At 43.0% G+C, this 19828-nt stretch overlaps 1 protein-coding gene across 1 annotated transcript in view; it reads left to right on the top strand.

Annotated features, from left to right (window-relative positions):
- SORCS1 (sortilin related VPS10 domain containing receptor 1) overlaps positions 1–19828 on the top strand; it is a 402129-nt gene that overhangs the window by 2054 nt on the left and 380247 nt on the right. The window contains exons 3-4 of the mRNA XM_038758618.1: positions 3241–3378; positions 3476–3545. Coding sequence (XP_038614546.1) covers positions 3241–3378; positions 3476–3545 — 208 coding nt within the window. The remainder of the gene's footprint in view (positions 1–3240; positions 3379–3475; positions 3546–19828) is intronic.

Consider the following 19828-nt stretch of genomic DNA (forward strand, 5'->3'; position numbering starts at 1 on the left):
TCTATTAGCATTCCTGCTGTCACTTGCTCAAAACTCCTCCTTAGCTTTCCAACTGACCAAAATCTTTCTAATACCATCCTCACCGTAGGCTTTTTTTTTATAACTTTGAGTTGTTGGTTTTTTTCCTGGGAAAAAAGTCACTCAGGTGTAATGAATTATTAAGGAGTACAAGTGAGCCTTTTTGTAAATTTCTTGCATGTTGGTGAATGACGTCTAGGAAACTGAAAAATTCAACTTTGCAAAGCTGTTTCAGTGGAAAACATATTAAAATTCAAAGCGGTTTAGAATGAGGGACTGGAATAACTTATTCAAGGAGTTTATGAACTCTTCTTCCCTGGAGACTTGTACTTTGCATCTGGTTGTACTAATATTGTTGTCTCTTGATTGTCTTTGCTTTATACTTTTCTCTTGGTATTCATAAGAACATGATGAAGAACTGATCCCCTCCAACCCTTACTAAAGCACTCTGAGTTTCATACTCAATAATGGTTTACCAAACTGATGATAGCACAGCAGTATCTAAAGTTATTGAGGGATCAAAAACATATCTTTCTGTGACTCCAGACAGTGTCATTCTCCCCACCTGCTAACAAGCAATGCATGTCACTGAACAAAAGGGACTGGGCAAGAAAGTATGGATGACTCAGTCTAAATCATGACCCTTACTGCAAACACAACTCAAGGCCATATCCTGCTAGCAAGAGGACATACTTTTCCTTCTTTGCCATTGGTGTCTGAGCAATATTTGCCCTAAAAATTGCTGTACTGTATTTTCATGGACAAAGAGTGCAAGTGTGTTCAGTCAATCAATGATATTTGTTAAGTGCATATTGCGTGCCAGGCACTGTACTAAGCTCTGGGGTTGATATAAGCTAATCAGGCTGGATAAATTCCATGTCCTACATGGGGCGCAAACTCTTAATCCCCATTTTACAGATGAGGTAACTGAGGCACAGAAGAGTTAAGTGACTTGCCCAAGGTCACACAGTAGATAAGTGGTGGAGGTGGGATTAGAACACAGGTTCTCTGACTTCATGGCTGGCACTCTTTCCAATAGGCCACACTGCATCTCATTCATTGAGCACTTCCTGTGCACAGAGCACTATACTAAGGGCTTGGGAGAGCATAATTCAACAGAGACATGTTGTCTGCCCTTAAGGAGCTTAGAGTCTAGAGGGGGAGGTACACACTAATATAAATAAATAAATTATGGATATGCACATAAATGCTGTTAGGCTGAGGGTAGGGATATCAAGTGTTCAAAAGGTACAGATCCAAGTTCCTTGGTGACTCAGAAGGAAGAGGAGGTCATGGAAAAGAGGGCTTATATTTGGTGAAGGCCTCTTGGAGGAGATGTGGCCAAAATAAGGTTTTGAAGGTGGGAAGAATTGTGGTCTGGTGTATATATGGAGGGGAAGGGAATACCAAATCAGAAGGAGGATGTAGGAAAGGGGTTGGTAGCCAGATAGATTGTGAGGAGTGAGCAAGCTGGCCTTAGAGAAGTGAATTTTGTGGATTAGGCTATAGTAAGAACAGTGAGGTTCTTAGGAGGGGGCAAGCTAATGGAGTGCTTTAAACCTGATGATAAGGAATCTCTTATCTCTCTTAAAAGCCTCTCTTAAAGACACACTTACAGTTGCAGACTCACCATTGGCAACATCATCTTTGAACCGAACTAATACCACTGGTGATCCTTCACAACACATTAGTTGATTCAGCGTAGTTATGCAGCTAAGAGGACATGGTTGAAGGGAGGAGGGAACTGAGAAATGGGGAGGAAGAAGACTCCAGTGACTTGATTTCCACACCTTATCTCTCCCAGAAGAGGCATCATCAGTGAGTAATAAGTTCATGAAGGCAGTCTATCAAAGGGTAGGTGAAAAATATGGGTTCTGACCTATGCCAAAGAGACCAAAGCCTAATTTAGCTGGAGCTGAGTTCCTGGAAAGTGAAGCTCATTGTACTTTAATGACATAGCTGCCCTTCATATTAGAAGATGCTGTTATTGAGAGCAAGGCCCAGGCTTGCATCCCTGAAGAAGTTTGGACCCCACATCAGTCTCATAGACCATCAACTATGAATGACATTTGAAGCCCCACTGTCACCCCACACTGGGGTTTAATCTTCCAAAGGCAAAGATGACCTTCTCCCCAGGGTAGGTCTGAGTTCACTATTACATCTTATGGGGAAGAAGGGAAACAGAACACTCATGTGGGCTTCATCATGGACTTCACAGAAGAAAAAGGTCCTGAGGTGGGAGGAGAAAATGGTGGACAAGTGGGCTTTATAGGGAGAGATTCTGAGAGGAAGCAAGTTCCAGAGCATAAACTAACAGAGGTGGAGGCAGCTCTGTGGGGAGAGCTTTTGGGGAGAGTCCTCGATGTACCTGTGGAGTAATACTAACTAGTAATTGTAAAGTGCTTCCTGTGTGCCAAACAGTGAATTTTGCACTGGAGCAGATAAAAGATGATCAAATCAGACACAGTTCCTTTCCCACAAGGGGCTTTCAATCTTAGTAGGAAGGAAAACAGAGATTTAATCCTCATTTTGCTGATGAGGAAACTGAGGCATAGAGAAGTTGAGTCACTTGCCCAAAGTCACACAGCAGGCAAGAAGTGGAGCTGGGAGTAGACCCCAGGTCCTGCAGTGAGTGATGGCATCCCAGGGTAGGTATTTTCTCAGGGACCACTTTCCACAGAAAGTTGAATAAATGACATGAGGATTTGTGTGCAACACACACAGGGTGCCCAAATGTTGACAGATGCCCTTGGATAATTATATAGAGGAGAAGCATTGCCACTGAGAACTGTGGAACTGTGCAAACCACTGCATGGTGTTACAGTCAGAAGCTTTACCATTTGGGGGGCCAAAAATTGGAATTGTGCAAAGAACACATATGGGGCTCATTATGACTTTTCAGGCTATAAAGCTCACCCTCCCTGCTTCCCTGTCCCCAGAAGCATTCAATGCAAGAATGAGTCTGCACCGAGATGTTCCATAGTATATTCTCTTTGGGAAAAATCCCTGGGATTAATTACAAAGGATGATGAGCCAGTAATGATAAACATCAATTAGTCCTTTCTTCCTGGGTGGTACAGACTGGCAGTCTAGTGCATCTTTGGTGGCTTGGTTAAAAATTTGGGGACTCAGCTGTAAGAAGAAGAGAAGAACTTTAAGCTGCCCTGAAGGAACATTCTCTTTCAAAAGGGAACCGACTCTTCGGTCTCCTTTCCGTTTTAGACTCCGGCCCTCCGTTTGGCCGCGTCACCCTATCAATTATGCTGTTCCGGGGTGTCTCATAGTCTGTGCCCTCCCATCCCCACCTTCGGAGGCCTGGGCACAAGCCAGCTGCTTGGAACGACTCGGGGCCGTGGCTCTGTGACAATCGATGCAGCTGCAAGCGGCAGAGAGCACTGCTGCTGCGAGGGAGGAGGCTCACTGCCAAGCCCATCCTGGGCCTGAGCAGCTGAAGCAGCAAACCATGGAAGTCTGTGCTGGTGCTTTCCGCCCAGCCGGGAAGGAAGGGTTTCCAGCAGGGAGCCGAGGTGAGCATTTCAGACAGGGTGCCATCCTGTTGGCAGTGACCTGATTTAAAACTGAGCACCCGGGGCTTGGTTTGCAGTTTCCTTCCATCCACTAAATTGATCAATCATATTTGTCTAGTACGTACTGTGTGCAGAGCACTGGACTAAGCTCTTGGGAGAGTACACTTTCCCTACCCTAAAGGAGCTTACAGTCTAGAGGGGGAGACAAACATTAATATAAATAAATTACAGGTATATACATAAGTGCTATGGGGCTGATGGACGGGTGATAATATGGCATGTATATATATATATGTATATACTTGCTATATTATTATATTATATTATTATTACATCATATATATATTATATATATATACACACTAGGTTGGTCCAATCCCAATAGAGTGCTGAAATAGCCCCTCTAAATGTATTTCAGCCCTTGTTCTGGGAATCACAAGCACTACCATCCATCAGAGATGGTGACCTATTTCATCATTGCAGCACTTCATTCATTTTCTTTGGAAGAACCAAAACATGCAGATTAAGATAGCTGGCAGCTCAAGTCTATAAGTGCCATCCGAGGGTCTAATGGCATTACTTTCCTCCTGATTTTTGGATTTACCATATTTTCCTTTATGGTCACTAAATCTTAAACTGCTGGCCTGGTCCCAAATGAAAAATTAAAACTTTGGGCAACACAGAGGTGTTAGCCCAGTGAATACCTTTCCTTTTGGGCAGTTCAGAAGCCTTGGGTCTGGGTAGTGCCTTTCTTCCTAAGTGCTCTAAGTGCTTCCACCTGAAAGTTGATTTAAGCTGCTATCCCTGCAATCAGGGATTTTAAATGAGTTTTGAAATAGCTGCAATGGGATGTATTAAAGTAGCCTGTACATTGCCCATACTGTCTTTGCTCAGAAGATATCAAGTGACTTTCTTCTGCCTCTGTAAGGTAAGGATAGGCTGGTTCTGTCTGTGTGGGGGCATCTATGCAGACTCAAACTATGGGGAGAAAATAACCCACCTTCTGTGCTCTAATTCCTCACCCCGCTCCCCTCTTTGCCTGTACCAGACCCAGTGCAAAGATATGTCACTATGTAAGACTGTAAGCTCCTTATGGGCAGGGAATTTGTGGTATTTGTTAAGTGCTTACTATGTGCTAGGCACTGAACTAAGAGCTGGGGTAGATCTAAGTTAATCAGGTTGGACACAATCCCTCTCCCACATAGGGCTCGCGGTTAATGCCCATTTTACAGGTGAGGTAATTGAGGTACAGAGAAGTTAAGTGACTTGACCAAGGTCACACATTGCTCATTTTGTACTCCTCAAGCGCTTAGCATAGTGAATTGCAACTAGTGGGCACTCAATAAATATTACAACTACAGTTACTACTACTACTACTACTACTACTACTACTACTACTACTACTACTACTACTACTACTACCACCACATCCTTGACTTGCCATTCCTTGAGGATGAAAAATGTTATTTGGGAATGTATTTAGGACTGTGCGTGGTAGTGGCTGGAGGTGGGAATGTGCTGCAACTTTAGACATCTGTACAGCCACTGTTGCTCAGTCAGTCATTAAGGATTGCCTCTGTTGCTGAATTGTACTTCCCAAGCACTTAATACAGTGCTTTGCACATAATAAGTGCCCAATAAATACTATTGAATGAATTAATTAATGAATGATTTTGAAAATTTAACTCTGAATTGTTGGGGTTTTTCTTAAAAGATCATTCACCAAAAATAAGATTGGAGGAAAAGGAAAGCTCCATTTTCTCTTATAAACCATTATTTAGCAGAATACTATAACACATACCTAATAGCAGCACATTTTTAAAGCAATGAAATATTTACAACCCGATGCCTTCAGCAGCCGCCTAATACAGCATATTTGTTCTGCGATTCAGTAAATTATAGATACATGAAATTAAAATGATGTTTCCAACTATTCACGTTAATACAAACAAACCTTTCTTAATGCAGACTTCCGTCCCTTGGACCTGGTTTTAAGACCTTTATCATAAGACATTAATCTATTCATTCCCAGTCTACCTACATCTTCCTTACACAGGTGCTATTCTTCCTGCTATTGTTTGCTTCTTTTATGGTATTTGTTAAGCACTTACTATATGTCAAGCACTGTTCTAAGATTGGGGTAAATACAAGCTTATTAGGTTGGAATATGACTGCTTCCTAAAGAAAACCAGGAAATGAATGGAGAGTAGGCAATCTGATGATTTCCCAGAGAAGGAAGTACTGGTTTAATTTTTTGGCAGTGCACTCATCTTTTCAGGAGGGAATGCTGTTTAGAGCACAGAAAGAAGCAGTGTGGCTAGTGATAAGAGCATGGGCCCAGATGTCAGGAGACCTGGATTCTAATCCCGGCTCTGCTATTTACATGCTGAATGACCTTGGGCAAGTGATTTGACCTCTCTGTGCCTAATTTTCCTCATCTATTAAATGAGGAGGAAGTACTTGTTCTCCCTCTTTTGTAGACTTGGAGCATCAGGTGAGGCAGGAACTGTGCCCAATCTGACTCTCTTGCATCTAACCCAGTGCTTAGCACAGTGCTGGGCAACCTAGTAAGCATTAAATAAGGGTCATCATCATCATCAGGAAGAGGTGATGCTTAAATGGACCAGAATGATGGCTTCCTTCCCAGAAGTAAGGTGTCGCTGTCAGGCACAAGACTTGTAGTAGACTGGATGTGGAAGTGGCTACTTCTTGCCTAGCCCTCCTGTTTCATTTTAGCAGTCTGGAAGCCATCCTGGCCCTCTTACAGTTACCTAAAATCTCCATGCTTTTATCTGCAATTATTTCATGCCAGTTTTGCAGTCTCTTGGGTACTGTCTCCTGCAGCTGCTTCCTTTCACTGTGGTGTTTCATCCCACAGCAGGCGTGTTCACTGTCCTGGTGGGGAGCACCAGAGAATAACTAAATTAAAAATACGCAATGCCAGGAAGTCAGAGTTGCCCCACTCTCCAGTCAGATTTATGCTCGGAATGAATAGGCTTCGTGATAGCCGCCAGGGGAAAAGGAAGCATTAAATCTGCCTTATTAAATCTCCTGAACTAATACATTCTAGTAAGTTAAGATTAACTTGATTCACTTCTATTTGGAATGGCAAGACAGTGCAGCTCTTTGAGATTACAGGTGGCACCCACCGCGTTTCCTCATTGCAGTTCATAACCCTTTTGCCCTGCGTGAGCCTTCATGTGACTTATCCAAACTCTAAAATATGAAGGAATTGTATTTTAGAAACATAATTTCTCCCATATTTTAAGGTTGATTTTAAAAGATCTGTCTCAAGTCACAAATGCCCTGAAAGTCAAAACTGATGGCAGTTAAAATTCAAAGTCCTTCAGCTTCTCTAGACTGTTAGCTCCTTATGGGCAGGTAATGTGTATTGTACTCTCCCAAGCACTTAGTATAGTGCTTTGCACACACAGTAAAGACTTAATAAGTACCATTGGTTGATTAACCTTGACTTTTCTAACTCAACCTAATGGATTTTTCCATCCGATATCAGTTGTTTGTTTTGATCTGTATGATCTTTTTTGGATGCTTTGTCCTTGATCTCAGTAAACCGCTTGAAACATTCCAGAGTGGAGAGAGCAGCACCCTGATTTTGACTACACTGTGGGGGAATAAGCTTTTGATTTGTTGATGTTGTGTGTCTTTCAGTTTTGCTGGTTGCTCTTTGCAGCAGAGCTAATAATAAACACGAATCCAAGCTTATCATCTGAAAGGACTGTTAGTGGAGAAGATTTCAATCCTTAGTGTGCAAATGCGGTAAAATTGCTAAAAATAGTAGGAGAAGAGCTTTAGTTATTTACTTGCTCTCTCTATATAGGTTTTTTTTTAAGTATTTGCTTGCCTCCTTCATTAAACCCAGCCCTATGTGCTAATAGATCAACAGGCTTTTTCACCATCATTATCATTACTACAAGCATTACCATCATCATCATCATGGGAGTTATTCAGAGTTCATCTGTAATAGTCCCTGAAATAGCTGTGATTCTAAAGTGAGAAGCTGTATGTACATGAAGAAGAAATTTTTTCCTTATGCCAAAAGTGTTTTTAGAAGGACATTCCATGGTTATCAGAGCCTTAGTTACAAATTTACAGGGTAGTCTCTATTGCTTCAGACTAGATTACGGCCTGCCCAGGAAATACTGTCCTTAGTTCCTTGGTTCAAAACCACCCTGGGCTCACTGATGAGCTAAGGAAAATGTGTTTGGGGGTGATTATGAGGGTTTGGGACAGAAAATGGTGCTGCGTTTGAGAGGTTTTAATTCCTGGGCATCTTGGACTTCTTTGGAAATGTCCCAGCAGGACTTGACCACTCCTGTTATTTCAGCTGACCTTAGCTGGCTCCACCAGCCACGAATCACTGAAAATCTGGGTCTGGGGACTTAGGCTGAACTGTTCCTCTGGAAATGGCTCCTATCAGTCTGGTTAGAAGGAAAATGATAGCGCGACATAAAGAGTGTGTCCCTGCACTACCCTGCAATCTCTGCTGTAATGGATGTCTCCAGGCAGTTCATTCATTCATTCAATCAATCGTATTTATTGAGCGCTTACTGTGTGCAGAGCACTGTACTAAGCGCTTGAGAAGTACAAGTTGGCAACATATAGAGATGGTCCCTACGCAACAGTGGGCTCACAGTCTAGAAGGGGGAGACAGACAACAAAACAAAACATATTAACAAAATAAAATAAATAGAATAGTAAATATGTACAAGTGAAATAGAGTAATAAATCTGTACAAACATATATACAAGTGCTGTAGGGAGAGAAAGGAGGTAGGGCGGGGGGAGGGGGAGAAGAAGGAGGGGGCTCAGTCTGGGAAGACCTCCTGGAGGAAGTGAGCTCTCAGTAGGGCTTTGAAGGGATGAAGAGAGCTAGGTTGGCGGATGTGCGGAGGGAGGGCATTCCAGGCCAGGGGGAGGACGTGGGCAGGGGGTCGATGGTGAGACAGGTGAGAATGAGGCCCAGTGAGGAGGTTAGCGGCAGAGGAGCAGAGGATGCGGGCTGGGCTGTAGAAGGAAAGAAGGGAGGTGAGGTAGGAGGGGGCAGGGTGATGGAGAGTCTTGAAGCAGAGAGTGAGGAGTTTTTGCCTGATGCATAGGTTGATTGGTAGCCACTGGAGATTTTTGAGGAGGGGAGTAACATGCCCAGAGCATTTCTGCACAAAGATGATCCGGGCAGTGGCGTGAAGTATAGATTGAAGTGGGGAAAGACAGGAGGATGGGAGATCAGAGAGGAGGCATATGCAGTAATCCAGTCGGGATAGGATGAGAGATTGAACCAGCAGGGCAGCAGTTTGGATGGAGAGGAAAGGGTGGATCTTGGCGATGTTGCGGAGGTGAGATTGGCAGTTTTTGGTCACAGATTGGATGTGAGGGGTGAACGAGAGAACGGAGTCGAAGATGACACCAAGGTTGGAGACTTGTGAGATGGGAAGGACAGTAGTGCCGTCAACAGTGATGGGAAAGTCAGGGAGAGAGGGCAGGGTTTGGGAGGGAAGATAAGGAGTTCAGTCTTGGACATATTGAGTTTTAGATGGTGGGCAGGCATCCAGATGGAGATGTCTTGAAGGTAGGAGGAGACACGAGCCTGAAGGGAGGGAGAGAGAGCAGGGGCAGAGATGTAGATTTGGGTGTCATCAGCGTAGAGATGATAGTTGAAGCTGTGGGAGCGAATGAGTTCACCAAGGGAGTGAATGTAGATAGAGAACAGAAGGAGACCAAGAACTAATCCTTGAGGAACCCCTACAGTAAGGGGATGGGAGGGGGAGGAGGAGACCGCAAAAGAGACTGAGAATGAACGGCTGGAGAGATAAGAGGAGAACCCACCTTCACTGAAACTCCAATTTGAGGTTTCTCTGTTACTTAAACATTTCCAGAAAGCCAAAGGAAAAAAAAACAACAAATTATGTCTGAAAAGTGCAGAAAGCGATTCTTCAGACTACTTAGCTGCTGGTTTCCAGCTGGATCACTCCCTAATGCTTAGCATTAATTTGAAAATAAGTTTCTCAAATTCTTTTAGGAAATCAATAGATTTTTTTTTTCTTGGGCAAATCTAATACTGGGGGCATTTCTGGGCTTTTAAATAAATGTAGATCTCAACTTCACACCTGCCTCTTATATAGGAAAGTGCAGTGAGGCAGGAGGTCCCCGAAGAAGTAATTACTCTCTTGTTTTTCTCAGGGTTCAGTTTCAGAAGGCAGTTATTTTTTTTCCCTAAAGGGAGAAGTAGATGACAGAGCATTTAGGCATTGCTCAGCTGCAGTGTGGAGAAAGACAGAGCCCACTTCTGAAACTGCAAAGATGCAAAGATTCAGAGAATATGTTCTCTCTCTCTGTGGGGGTTGCTGAAGCCTTTTGGGAAAAAAGCATAAATTATCTTAACGTAAATGAACTTAGGAGGGGCGGGGGGTGGAGGGGAACAAACTGGAAATTGGATACCAGAGGTAGCATATGTTATAGATCACAGTGCTGGATGCTAAGGAAACAATAATTCAAGTACAAAATTTATTACAGATATGACAAAATCCCCCCTGGAACTCATTAAAAAATTTTTGACCAGTAACCAATCAAAATAATTCCACCAGTAGATTTGCAACATACCAAGAATGGTAATAAGGATCAAAAGCTTTAGAGAGACAACCCAAACCTTGGAAAGAAAGACATTGTTCAGTCTCATTTTATTTCTCTTTGGAGGATGCAAGAGAATAAATTAACTGCAGAAAATATTATAGTTTATTGGCTCAAATAATTTTGTGCCTTATAAAGAGGATGGAGGTCCAGGTGTGACAAAATTCTGGAGAATAAATATGTGGATTTCAAAACTTAATGAGAACATTATTGTAGAGCTGCACAAGAAGTCATATAAAAATGTAAATGAGCTAACAGATCACTGGAGAGATTTTGTATCTATGAAGTGTTTCTAGTTAAGCTTGAAAGGACCATTCTCAGGAGAAAATCATATGTTAAAGAATGATTTGACGTGTGACTACTAGTGTCTAATATCTTAAGTGATTGGAAGACAGAGCAAGAGACAATTTTAAACCTATAATGTCATTGTTGGGCAGTTTATTTCCAACAAATTGGGCAATACATCCTTCTGTCTCTTTCCTTCTAGGCAGGTCTCTTTCTAGCCTTTTTGCTGTCATTGACTAAGCCTCCACAATAAGGGGAAGTAAAAAATTGAGGCTCAAAACCCAACTCTTGCCTGAATTACAGTCAGTTCTGCTTTAATGTGTGGGCTACCTTCCTGACAATCTGCATGTTAGGGAAACTCAAGTTAACATAATCACGCCTTAATACAATGCTCACATGCTCATTTCTTCTGATATTGCATTGCAGTCTGTCCAAACTGTTACCTGATGGAAGCATCTTAGTTCCCCAACAATTTTCCCTCTAAGAACACATAGTGAAAACACACAATGTAGGAGAATTGACTCTACTGTGATAATTCCAGTAGGCTTCATGACTCAAATGTGACATAAAATATTTTGAGACAATCTCTGGCCATACAATCTCTAGTCTGTAAGCTCGTTATAGGCAGGGAATGGGTCTTTGAATTCTGTTGTATTGTACTCTCTCAAGTGAGAAGCAGCATGGCTTAGTGGAAAGAGCATGGGCTTGGGAGTCAGAGGAAGTGGCTTCCACTCCCAGCTCTGCCACTTGTCTGCTGTGTGACCTTGGGCAAGACACTTAACTTCTCTGTGCCTCAGTTACCTCATCTGGAAAATGGGGATTAAGACTGTGAGCTCCACATGGGACAACCTGATTACTTTGTATCTACCCCAGTGCTTAGAACAGTGCTAGACACAAAGTAAGTGCTTAACAAATACTATTATTATTATTAAGTACATACTACAGTGCTCTGCACATAGTAAGTACTCAATGAATACCATTGATTGGTGTGCCATTTGTGAGGAAAGGGCAAATCGTACTTCTTTCTTTTTTATAAGGTGCAATTTCCAAATAGATATAAAACTTTTTTTTCTACTTTTTCAGCTTTGAGCTAAATGAAATTAAGTAAGAACTATGAGCCACCAGAATAGGCTGCTGAAGGAGGTTGTGGAATCAGCTTCCTGGTTAAGAAGAAAGAGACTTCCTGTTCTACCAGGATAATTGGAGGGGCATTTTGGGTGGTACTGTGACAGGAGACACTACACTTGACAAGTGCAGTTGCCCCCTGGGAAGGGCTGGGCCAACCAGAGAGCAGGATGGGTGGGGTCTCATAAAGTGGACCTCCCCACAATCACTCGATCGTACCTACTGATCTTGGGAGAGTCCATTAAAACAGAGTTGGTTATAGCAGAAGCTCTTAAAGTTCAGGGATTCCAAAGATGTTCTCACTGCTTTAGGCATGCTCTTGCGTCCACAGACCCTTTTAGCAATCCAACAATTCCCCGTTTTTTGCCAGATTATAGAGTGTAGAAGAGCTCCAGTTTGCTTGTGACTTGGCCAGAGAGGTGGAGAGAGGAAGGTGCTTGCTTTGGGAGTTTTGTCCTGATCTTAAAACCATTGGGCTGGACCTGGGAAAGGAAGTGGGGCAGAGAGGGAGTGCGGTCAGCGGGAGGGTGACCCTGTGAAAGTTGGTAGAAACATTTTGTTTGCAGAATTTCAGTCCAAAACACTGAGATGGATTGCTGGTTTAAAGCCTGAAGGTCTTTGTGGCATTCCAGGTGTCAAGTGAATTCCAAAGTCAAATCTAGAAACGGTGAACTAATCAGTGATAATAGTGCCTCCTTGGTTTAAGCATGTGACTGAGTACAATAAAGTTAATGGACAAAATGTTTTATATCAAAGAGCTTAAAATCCACAGGGGAGACGGACGCTAAGTCAAATAATAATAATATTGTTATTTGTTGAGTGCTTACTATGTGCCAAGCACTGTACTAAGTTAAGTGCTGGAGTAGATACTAGGTAATCAGGCCTGACAGAACCCCTCTCCCACATGGGGTTCACAGGCTAAGTAGGAGGGAGAACAGGTATTTAATTACCATTTTATGGAGGAGGAAACAGAAGCATAGAGAAGCGAATGACTTACCCAAAGTAATTCAGCAACTAAGTTGTGGATCCAGGATCGGAACCCAGGTCTTCTGACTTCCAGGCCTGTGGTCCTTGCACTAGGCCACTCTACTCTTTCCATATGTCCCTAGATGTGTTTGGAAGTTGGGGGTAAGTGTGCGGCCACTTTCCAGAAATGCCTGGTCCTGGACTGGAAGCACATTTGCTTCTGCTATGCATTTGGCTCAATTCTAGAGGTATGGGTACCCAGGCCCAGAGAGAGACCCAAATAAGCCCCTTTACCCAGATGGAATGGATTAGAAAGGGAGATAACTCTAGATGTCCTTGTTGCTATGAGGAACTGCCCAAAATGCAGTGAGGTCTGTTTCTCGAGGGGGTGTGGGGGAGAAAGGACAGAGAGAGAGGAGAGGAGAGGAGAGGAGAGGAGAGGAGAGGAGAGAAGAGAAGAGAAAGAGTTCTTTTGTTCCTTCATTCCTCAGCCACTTTCTGACAGCTTCAGAAATCTGGCTTTCCATGGCTCCTGTTTCCAAGCCAGCAAGGATCCCAGCTTTGCATTTACATAAAAACTTTGTGCCTTTGCACCTGGATATTGGACTTCTTTGCCAATTGAAGGAATACCATATTTGAAAAGAAGCAGTGCAAAAATACCGTTGATATCAATGAAATGCAAGCTTAGTTCACAGACTAATACATTGGTAATCTTCTCCTCATCATTACTGTCTTTCTTTCATTAAACTCTTCCAATGTCAAGTGAAGAGCTAAAAGTGACAGGGATAGATGAGATTTTTTTATTGTCTCGTCAATACAAATAAACCCTAAGCTGATATAATGTCAAGCTTCTATGCGGCAATGGCTAAAATCCAGTGATAGCTGAAAATGAAAGAAACACAAATGAAGTTTTTGCTAATTTAGTCTGTTAGAGTTTTGTTCACCAAGTTGTGGCTTCTGAAAGTATTTCATGTTTATGATTTGAATGATGAAGTTGGGGAGATGTTGAGTTCTACAATCTACAGTGAGGATTTGTTAATAATTTTTCACCACTCCTGCATCAGTCATTAAATTCAAGTTCTCATTTTGCATTAAGCTTTGAAGAGAACAATAATCATGGTTTGGGCTCTGATGCTTTCTGCTATTTAAGGGTGACAAAGATTCATCAACAAGATTTGTCCTCTTATATTGGGCTCGGGATAAAGAAGTCCCAATAGCACCTGAATAATAGCCCCCCTAGCCCTTACTGCATTACAATCACTGTACAAATAATTCTAATCACCAAATGACCAAATTGTCTACATCTTTTTGAAATGATCAACACTAGTTTCAAGTCATACTGACTGATCTGGGCTTATGAATTGCCTTTCTAAAAATAAAATATAAATGGGGTCTTTTTATCTTTAACCTCCTGCATAACAAAGGATAAAACAGACCCATTCATCATCTTCAACAGGGAACACTTAAAATTTGCTTCCTGCTGTAGCCAAAGGACCAAGCCAAGTCTTCCTCTCTGAGGTAGGCTAGCCAGAGTTATAAAAAATATGGCCTTTCAATTGCTCTGCATGCACTGACATATTTCCTGATCATTTGGGTTGTTTATGTAAACTAAGGTAGAAGATTTCTGTATTGTATCAATTTCAAAAGCCCTTAAGAATATATATATATATATATATATATATATATATATATATATAGGTCAGACCAATGATCCACTCAGTCTAGAATTTGGAGAGTGATGCTGAAGCATGCTTTACGAAATAGTATGATGATGGTTGTCTCCCCATTCTCATGGTTATAGAGATCTATCATCCCTAACTCCTCTTTTGGATCCCCCATTGTGGATTCATCATCACCTTTGTGAACCTTTTGGCAATTTCAGTCCTCACAACATCCTGGGGTACCACATTGCATATTTTTACCATTGGGTGTGGGCATATGTCCCCAATCCTGTCACTTCAACCTTCACAGCATCTCTAGAGTCCACCCTTTCTTCTTTATCCAAACTGCTGCTTCCTTGGTCCAAGTACCTGTCATAACCCACCTGAACTATTGTGGACCTCCTGTCTCTCCTCTCTCTAGTCCCCACTACATTCTGCTGCCCAGATCATTTTTCTAAAAAAATTGCTCTGTCCCCACTCAATCAGTCGATGGTATTTATTTAATACTATGTGCAGAGCACTGTACTAAGACTTGCGAGAGTACAGTACAACAGAATTAGCAGGCACGTTCCCTGTGCATAACGAGCTTACAGTCTAGAAGAGCAGGAGACAGACATTAATATAAAAAATTTGTTATAATTTAAAGATACGTACATTAGTGCTGTGGGGTTGGGGGTGGGCAACTATCAAATGTCCGAAGATCATAGATACAAGTGCACAGATGACTCAGAAGGGAGACCGAGCTGGGGAAAAGAGGACTTAATCAGGGAAGACCCCTAGGAGGAGATGTGGCTACTCCTGCCCATCCATCTCCACATCAAATACAAACTCCTCATCAATGACTTAGAAACTCAATCAGCTATCTCCTTTCTACCTAACTTTGTTCCTCCTCTACAAGCCAGCTGACAGACTTGGTTCCTCAAGCACCAGTGTACTGTGTCTCAGTCTATTCTCTCTCTCCATCTTGTCCATGCCCTCCTTCCTGTCTTAAACTCCTTCCCCCTTCATATCCAACAGACTGCCATTCTCTCCAACTTCAGAGTCCTACTAAAATACTGTCTCTTCCCAGAAACCTTCCTTGACTAACCCCTCATTTCCTCTCTATTCTCCCCACCTTCTCTGTTGTCCATTCATACATACCCCTAAGCGCCTTGGTACTTATCCACTCCCAGCTCCACAGCACTTATGTGCAGATCCTTTTACTCTTGTTTGTGCTATCTGTATTTTATTTTAAAGTCTGTCTCCCCAACTATATTCTAAAACTAGGAGCAGAGATTGTGCCTACCAACTCTATTGTATTCTCCTACATGCTTAGCACAGTGCTCTGCACACAAGTGCTCAATAGTGCCCTTGGTTGACTGATTTTGTTGTCTTGTGTCCACTTCCTTCAGGTGCCAGTGGGTGCCCCTAATTCTCATGCTATGGAATTAGGTGGAGAACAATTCCATGTGTATTTGCTTCACACACTTCAGCCTTTTACAGGTTTCAACCTTTGACTTTCTAGAATGAATCTGAAACTTTTCAGTTAACCCTTATAGAGAATCTGCTCCCTTTTCTGATCATTAGATTCTTCACCAGTTCTATCAATCAATCAATGACTTTTTCAATGGCATTTGTTAAGTATGTACTGTGTGCCAGGCACTGTACTAAAAGCTGGGGTAGATATTTAAGCCCACATGGGGCTGGAAGTCTTAATCTCCATTTTACAGTCAGTGGAAGGCAAGTGGAATTCTCATCTGTGTATTTCTTCCCAGCACTTAGTACAGTGCTCTGCAAACAGTAAACAGTAAATACTACTATTCTTAAAATGAAGTAACTGTAAGGGTACCCAACATCCCAGATACATGCCATGATTCTAGATGGTGGAAAAGCCTTTTTCTAGTTTATTGTGCTACTCTTTCTGGTGGTGCTCCTACACCCTTGTCAGTACTTGAAGCTGAAAAGAAAGAACGTTTTTGCTGCGTTGGGTACCCCCAGTTCCAACTGGAAACGGTGCCTCTGGCAAGGAACACATCAGAAAGCAGTGTAAAGTGGAGGCAGGTGCTTAGGGAAGGGAAAGCCTGGAGCTGTGGGGAGAGGGAGATAATGGGTATTTTAGCCCCTTGGCTCTGTCCCCCCCCCCCCCCCGCCTCTGCTTGTCTGCTGCCAGTTATTAACATACTATTGAGGAAATCTGTGCAATCTTGGTACGTCTAGAGTGTATTCAGTGGCCCAGCAGGAGCTTGCACTCTGAATGCACTGGTAATGCCAGGCAGTAGGAAAGTGGTTAATCTCAGACTGGCTATGCTTCACTTCCTCCCTTAATTTTTAAGCCACTCTTCAGCGCAGTGTGAATTCCCAAGGCTCTTGTCGAGCACTAGCAACCAGCCATGTCCAGGGGCATCCAATTCATAGAGTTGATCTCAGGATAGTGCAACCCTGAGTCTACTAAATATGTTTTCAGTGCTCATCTCGGGAGCAAAAGCTTCAGATCAGAAGAAGAAGCTCCAGTACATAAGCTCTATGCTTTCTGGACCCTAACCACCTCCCTTGGTTATTCTTCTTTATTATTATTGATAATAATGATATTAATAATAATAGCAATGATCATGGCATTTGTTAAGTGACTATGTGTCAAGCACTGTTTTAAGCAGTGGGGTAGATCCAAGTTAATCAGATCAGACATAGTCCCTTTCTCACATTGGGCTCCAGGCTAAATCCAAGGGAGAACAGGTATTGAAGCCCCAACTTACAAATGAGGAAACTGAGGCCCAGAGAAGTGAAGCGACTTGTGCAAGGTCACATGGCAGGCATGGTGGAGTCAGCATTAAAACCCAGGTCTTCTGACTCTCAAGCCTGGACTCTTTCCACTAGACCATGCTGCTTCCCTGTAATGTCTCCCAGTTAAATCCATCAATCATATTTATTGAGCATTTACTGTGTGCAGAGTACTGTACTAAGTTTTTGGAAGAGAAGCAGTGTGGCTTAGTGAAAAGAGCACGGGCTTGGGAGTCAGAGGTCATGGGTTCTAATTCCGACTCCACAACTTATCAGCCATGTGACTTTGGGCAAGCCACTTAATTTCTTTGTGCCTCAGTTACCTAATCTGTAAAATGGAGATTAAGACTGTGAGTACCAAGTGGGACAACCTTATAACCTTGTATCCATCTCAGTGCTTAGAACAGTGCTTGGCATATAGTAAAGCACTTAGATATTATTATTATTATTATTATTATTATACCATAACAGAGTTGTTAGACATGTTCCCTGCCCACAAGGAGCTCTTCTTCATTTTCTAGTCCAGGTCTCTATGACTTTGCTCCTGCATTAGTGCAGCAGAGAAGCAGTGTGGCTCAGCGGAAAGAGCCCAGGCTTTGGAGTCGGACGTCGTGGGTTCAAATCCCGGCTCTGCCACTTGCCAGCTGTGTAACTTTGGGCAAGTCACTTAACTTCTCTGTGCCTCAGTTACCTCATCTGTAAAATGGGGATAAGGACTGTGAGCCCCATGTGGGACAACCTGATCGCCTTGTAACCCCCCCAGTGCTTAGAACAGTGCTTTGCACATAGTAAGCGCTTAATAAATGCCATTATTATTATTATTATTATTATTATTATTAGCAGCATTCTTGCTGTTTTCTGCACCTCCAACTTCTCTGTCCTCCAACCTAGATTTCACAAGCCTCAGGAATCATTTCTCTAATTGTCACTGCCCTGAAAAGAAACCTATGGTGACTCTGGATCCCAACATGAACCAGTTTCCATCAGCTGCCTTGGTTTCCCCCAGCTTTGACTAGCTATCCTTATCTCTCCTCATCATTCCTTCATTCAGCTCCTTCTCCCTTCCACCTTGCTCCCCCTCTCTTTCCTCCCTTCTTCATCCTTCTTTCCTCTCCTGCAATTTCCTCCCTTCCTCTTTCTCCCCTCCCTTCCTCTTTCGCCCTTCTCCCTTCCCTTCTTCTCATCCCCTTCTCTCTTCCTTTCTTCATTCCTCCTCCCTCCCTCACCATCAGCCTGTTCCGGACTCTTCTTTTTCCTCTCTGGTATCTCCTTTTTAAAAGTGGTATGTAAGTGCTTACTAGTGCCAAGTGCTGAGGTAGATAAAAGATAATCAGGACAGTACACAGTCCATGTCTCCCACAGGGCTCGCAGACCAAGAGGTAGGGAAAGCAGACATTTTATCTCCATTTTACAAATGAGGAAACAAAACTGGGATTAGAACGCAACCTTCCTGATCCCCAGCCCTATGCTATTTCCACTACCTATTTCTACTTCTCTCCCCCATTTTATGACCTAGGAACCTGGGGCACAGAGGGATTAAGTGATTTGCCTGGGGTCACACAGTAGGCCAATAGGAGATCCAGGCCTGGAGCCCTGGTCTTCTGACCCCGAAAGGTGTGCTCTTTCCACTAAATCACACTTCTTCCGGGCCACTCAGAGCAAGGGGTTGACAGGTCGGGTGACTGGGAGAACCTTAGGAAGAGAGAAGGGCTGCTGTTGCCACTGCTTGCAGAATACAGGGCCTCCCACTCTATTCTTTACCCCTCTAGACTATAAGCTCACTGTGGCTAGGGAGCAGGTCTACCACCTCTGTTGTCTTGTGAAGCAGCGTGTCAGAGAAGCAGCGTGGCTTGCGGCAAGAGCCCGGGCTTGGGAGTCAGAGGTCATGGGTTCTAACCCCGGCTCCGCTACTTATTGGCTGTGTGACTTTGGGCAAGTCACTTAACTTCTCTGTGCCTTAGTTACCGCATCTGTAAAATGGAGATGAAGATTGTGAGCCCCACGTGGGACAACCTGATCACCTTCTATCCCCCTAGCACTTAAAACAGAAGTGCTTAACAAACACCATCATTATTATTATTGTGTCCCCCCAAGCACTTACTACAGCACTATGCACACAGGAAGCACTCAATAAATAGCATTGATTGATGGATGGATTGATGGATTCCTTCCCTAAGGCTCTGATGGTGGGAGAGTCCCAGTTGCAGCAGCCATTACCACTGCAGCATTCATTCTGTCTTACCACCTGCCTACCAGTCTTGTTGCCCCCACATCAAGTGCATGGCTTCAGACCAATGCCTCCCTTGTATCCTTTCACAGGGATCTCCTAGAATGGGAAATCTTTTTTCTTTTTAGTTAAAATAAAATCATGCATGTTTTAATATTTGTAAATGCACTCCCAGATTTACCCTGACAAAATTGAAGCCTAATAACCCCATCTTGTTTCCCCCAAAACCAAATTAAGTTTTTTAACCTCAAAAAATCATCTTCTCCTAAAGGTTTTACCAGAGCATTCAATCATACAGTTTCCCTGCAGCACATGCTTGCCTCCTAAATTATTCATGTGTGTTGCTTGCACTCCTATATCTTTCAGGTTCTCCTCAAATGTTGGAGTTTTTGTCTGTGTGCCTCATATTTGTGTTAAGCCTGGTAGTTTCACTAGATTGTAAACACCAGGAGGACAGAGTCTGTGCCTTGATTTTTCCTTTGTAACCCCACTCAGTATCCTGGTACAGCGTTCAGCACGAGTAAGAGTCTCCCTCTCTATTTAGTTGTGTCTCTCTTCCACATCTGTTTCCATATTTTAAGATGACACTACCGAGGGTAAGATCCTATTCAAACATGC

Source organism: Tachyglossus aculeatus, chromosome 16 (genome assembly GCF_015852505.1).
Source record: "Tachyglossus aculeatus isolate mTacAcu1 chromosome 16, mTacAcu1.pri, whole genome shotgun sequence".
NCBI lineage: Eukaryota > Metazoa > Chordata > Mammalia > Monotremata > Tachyglossidae > Tachyglossus > Tachyglossus aculeatus.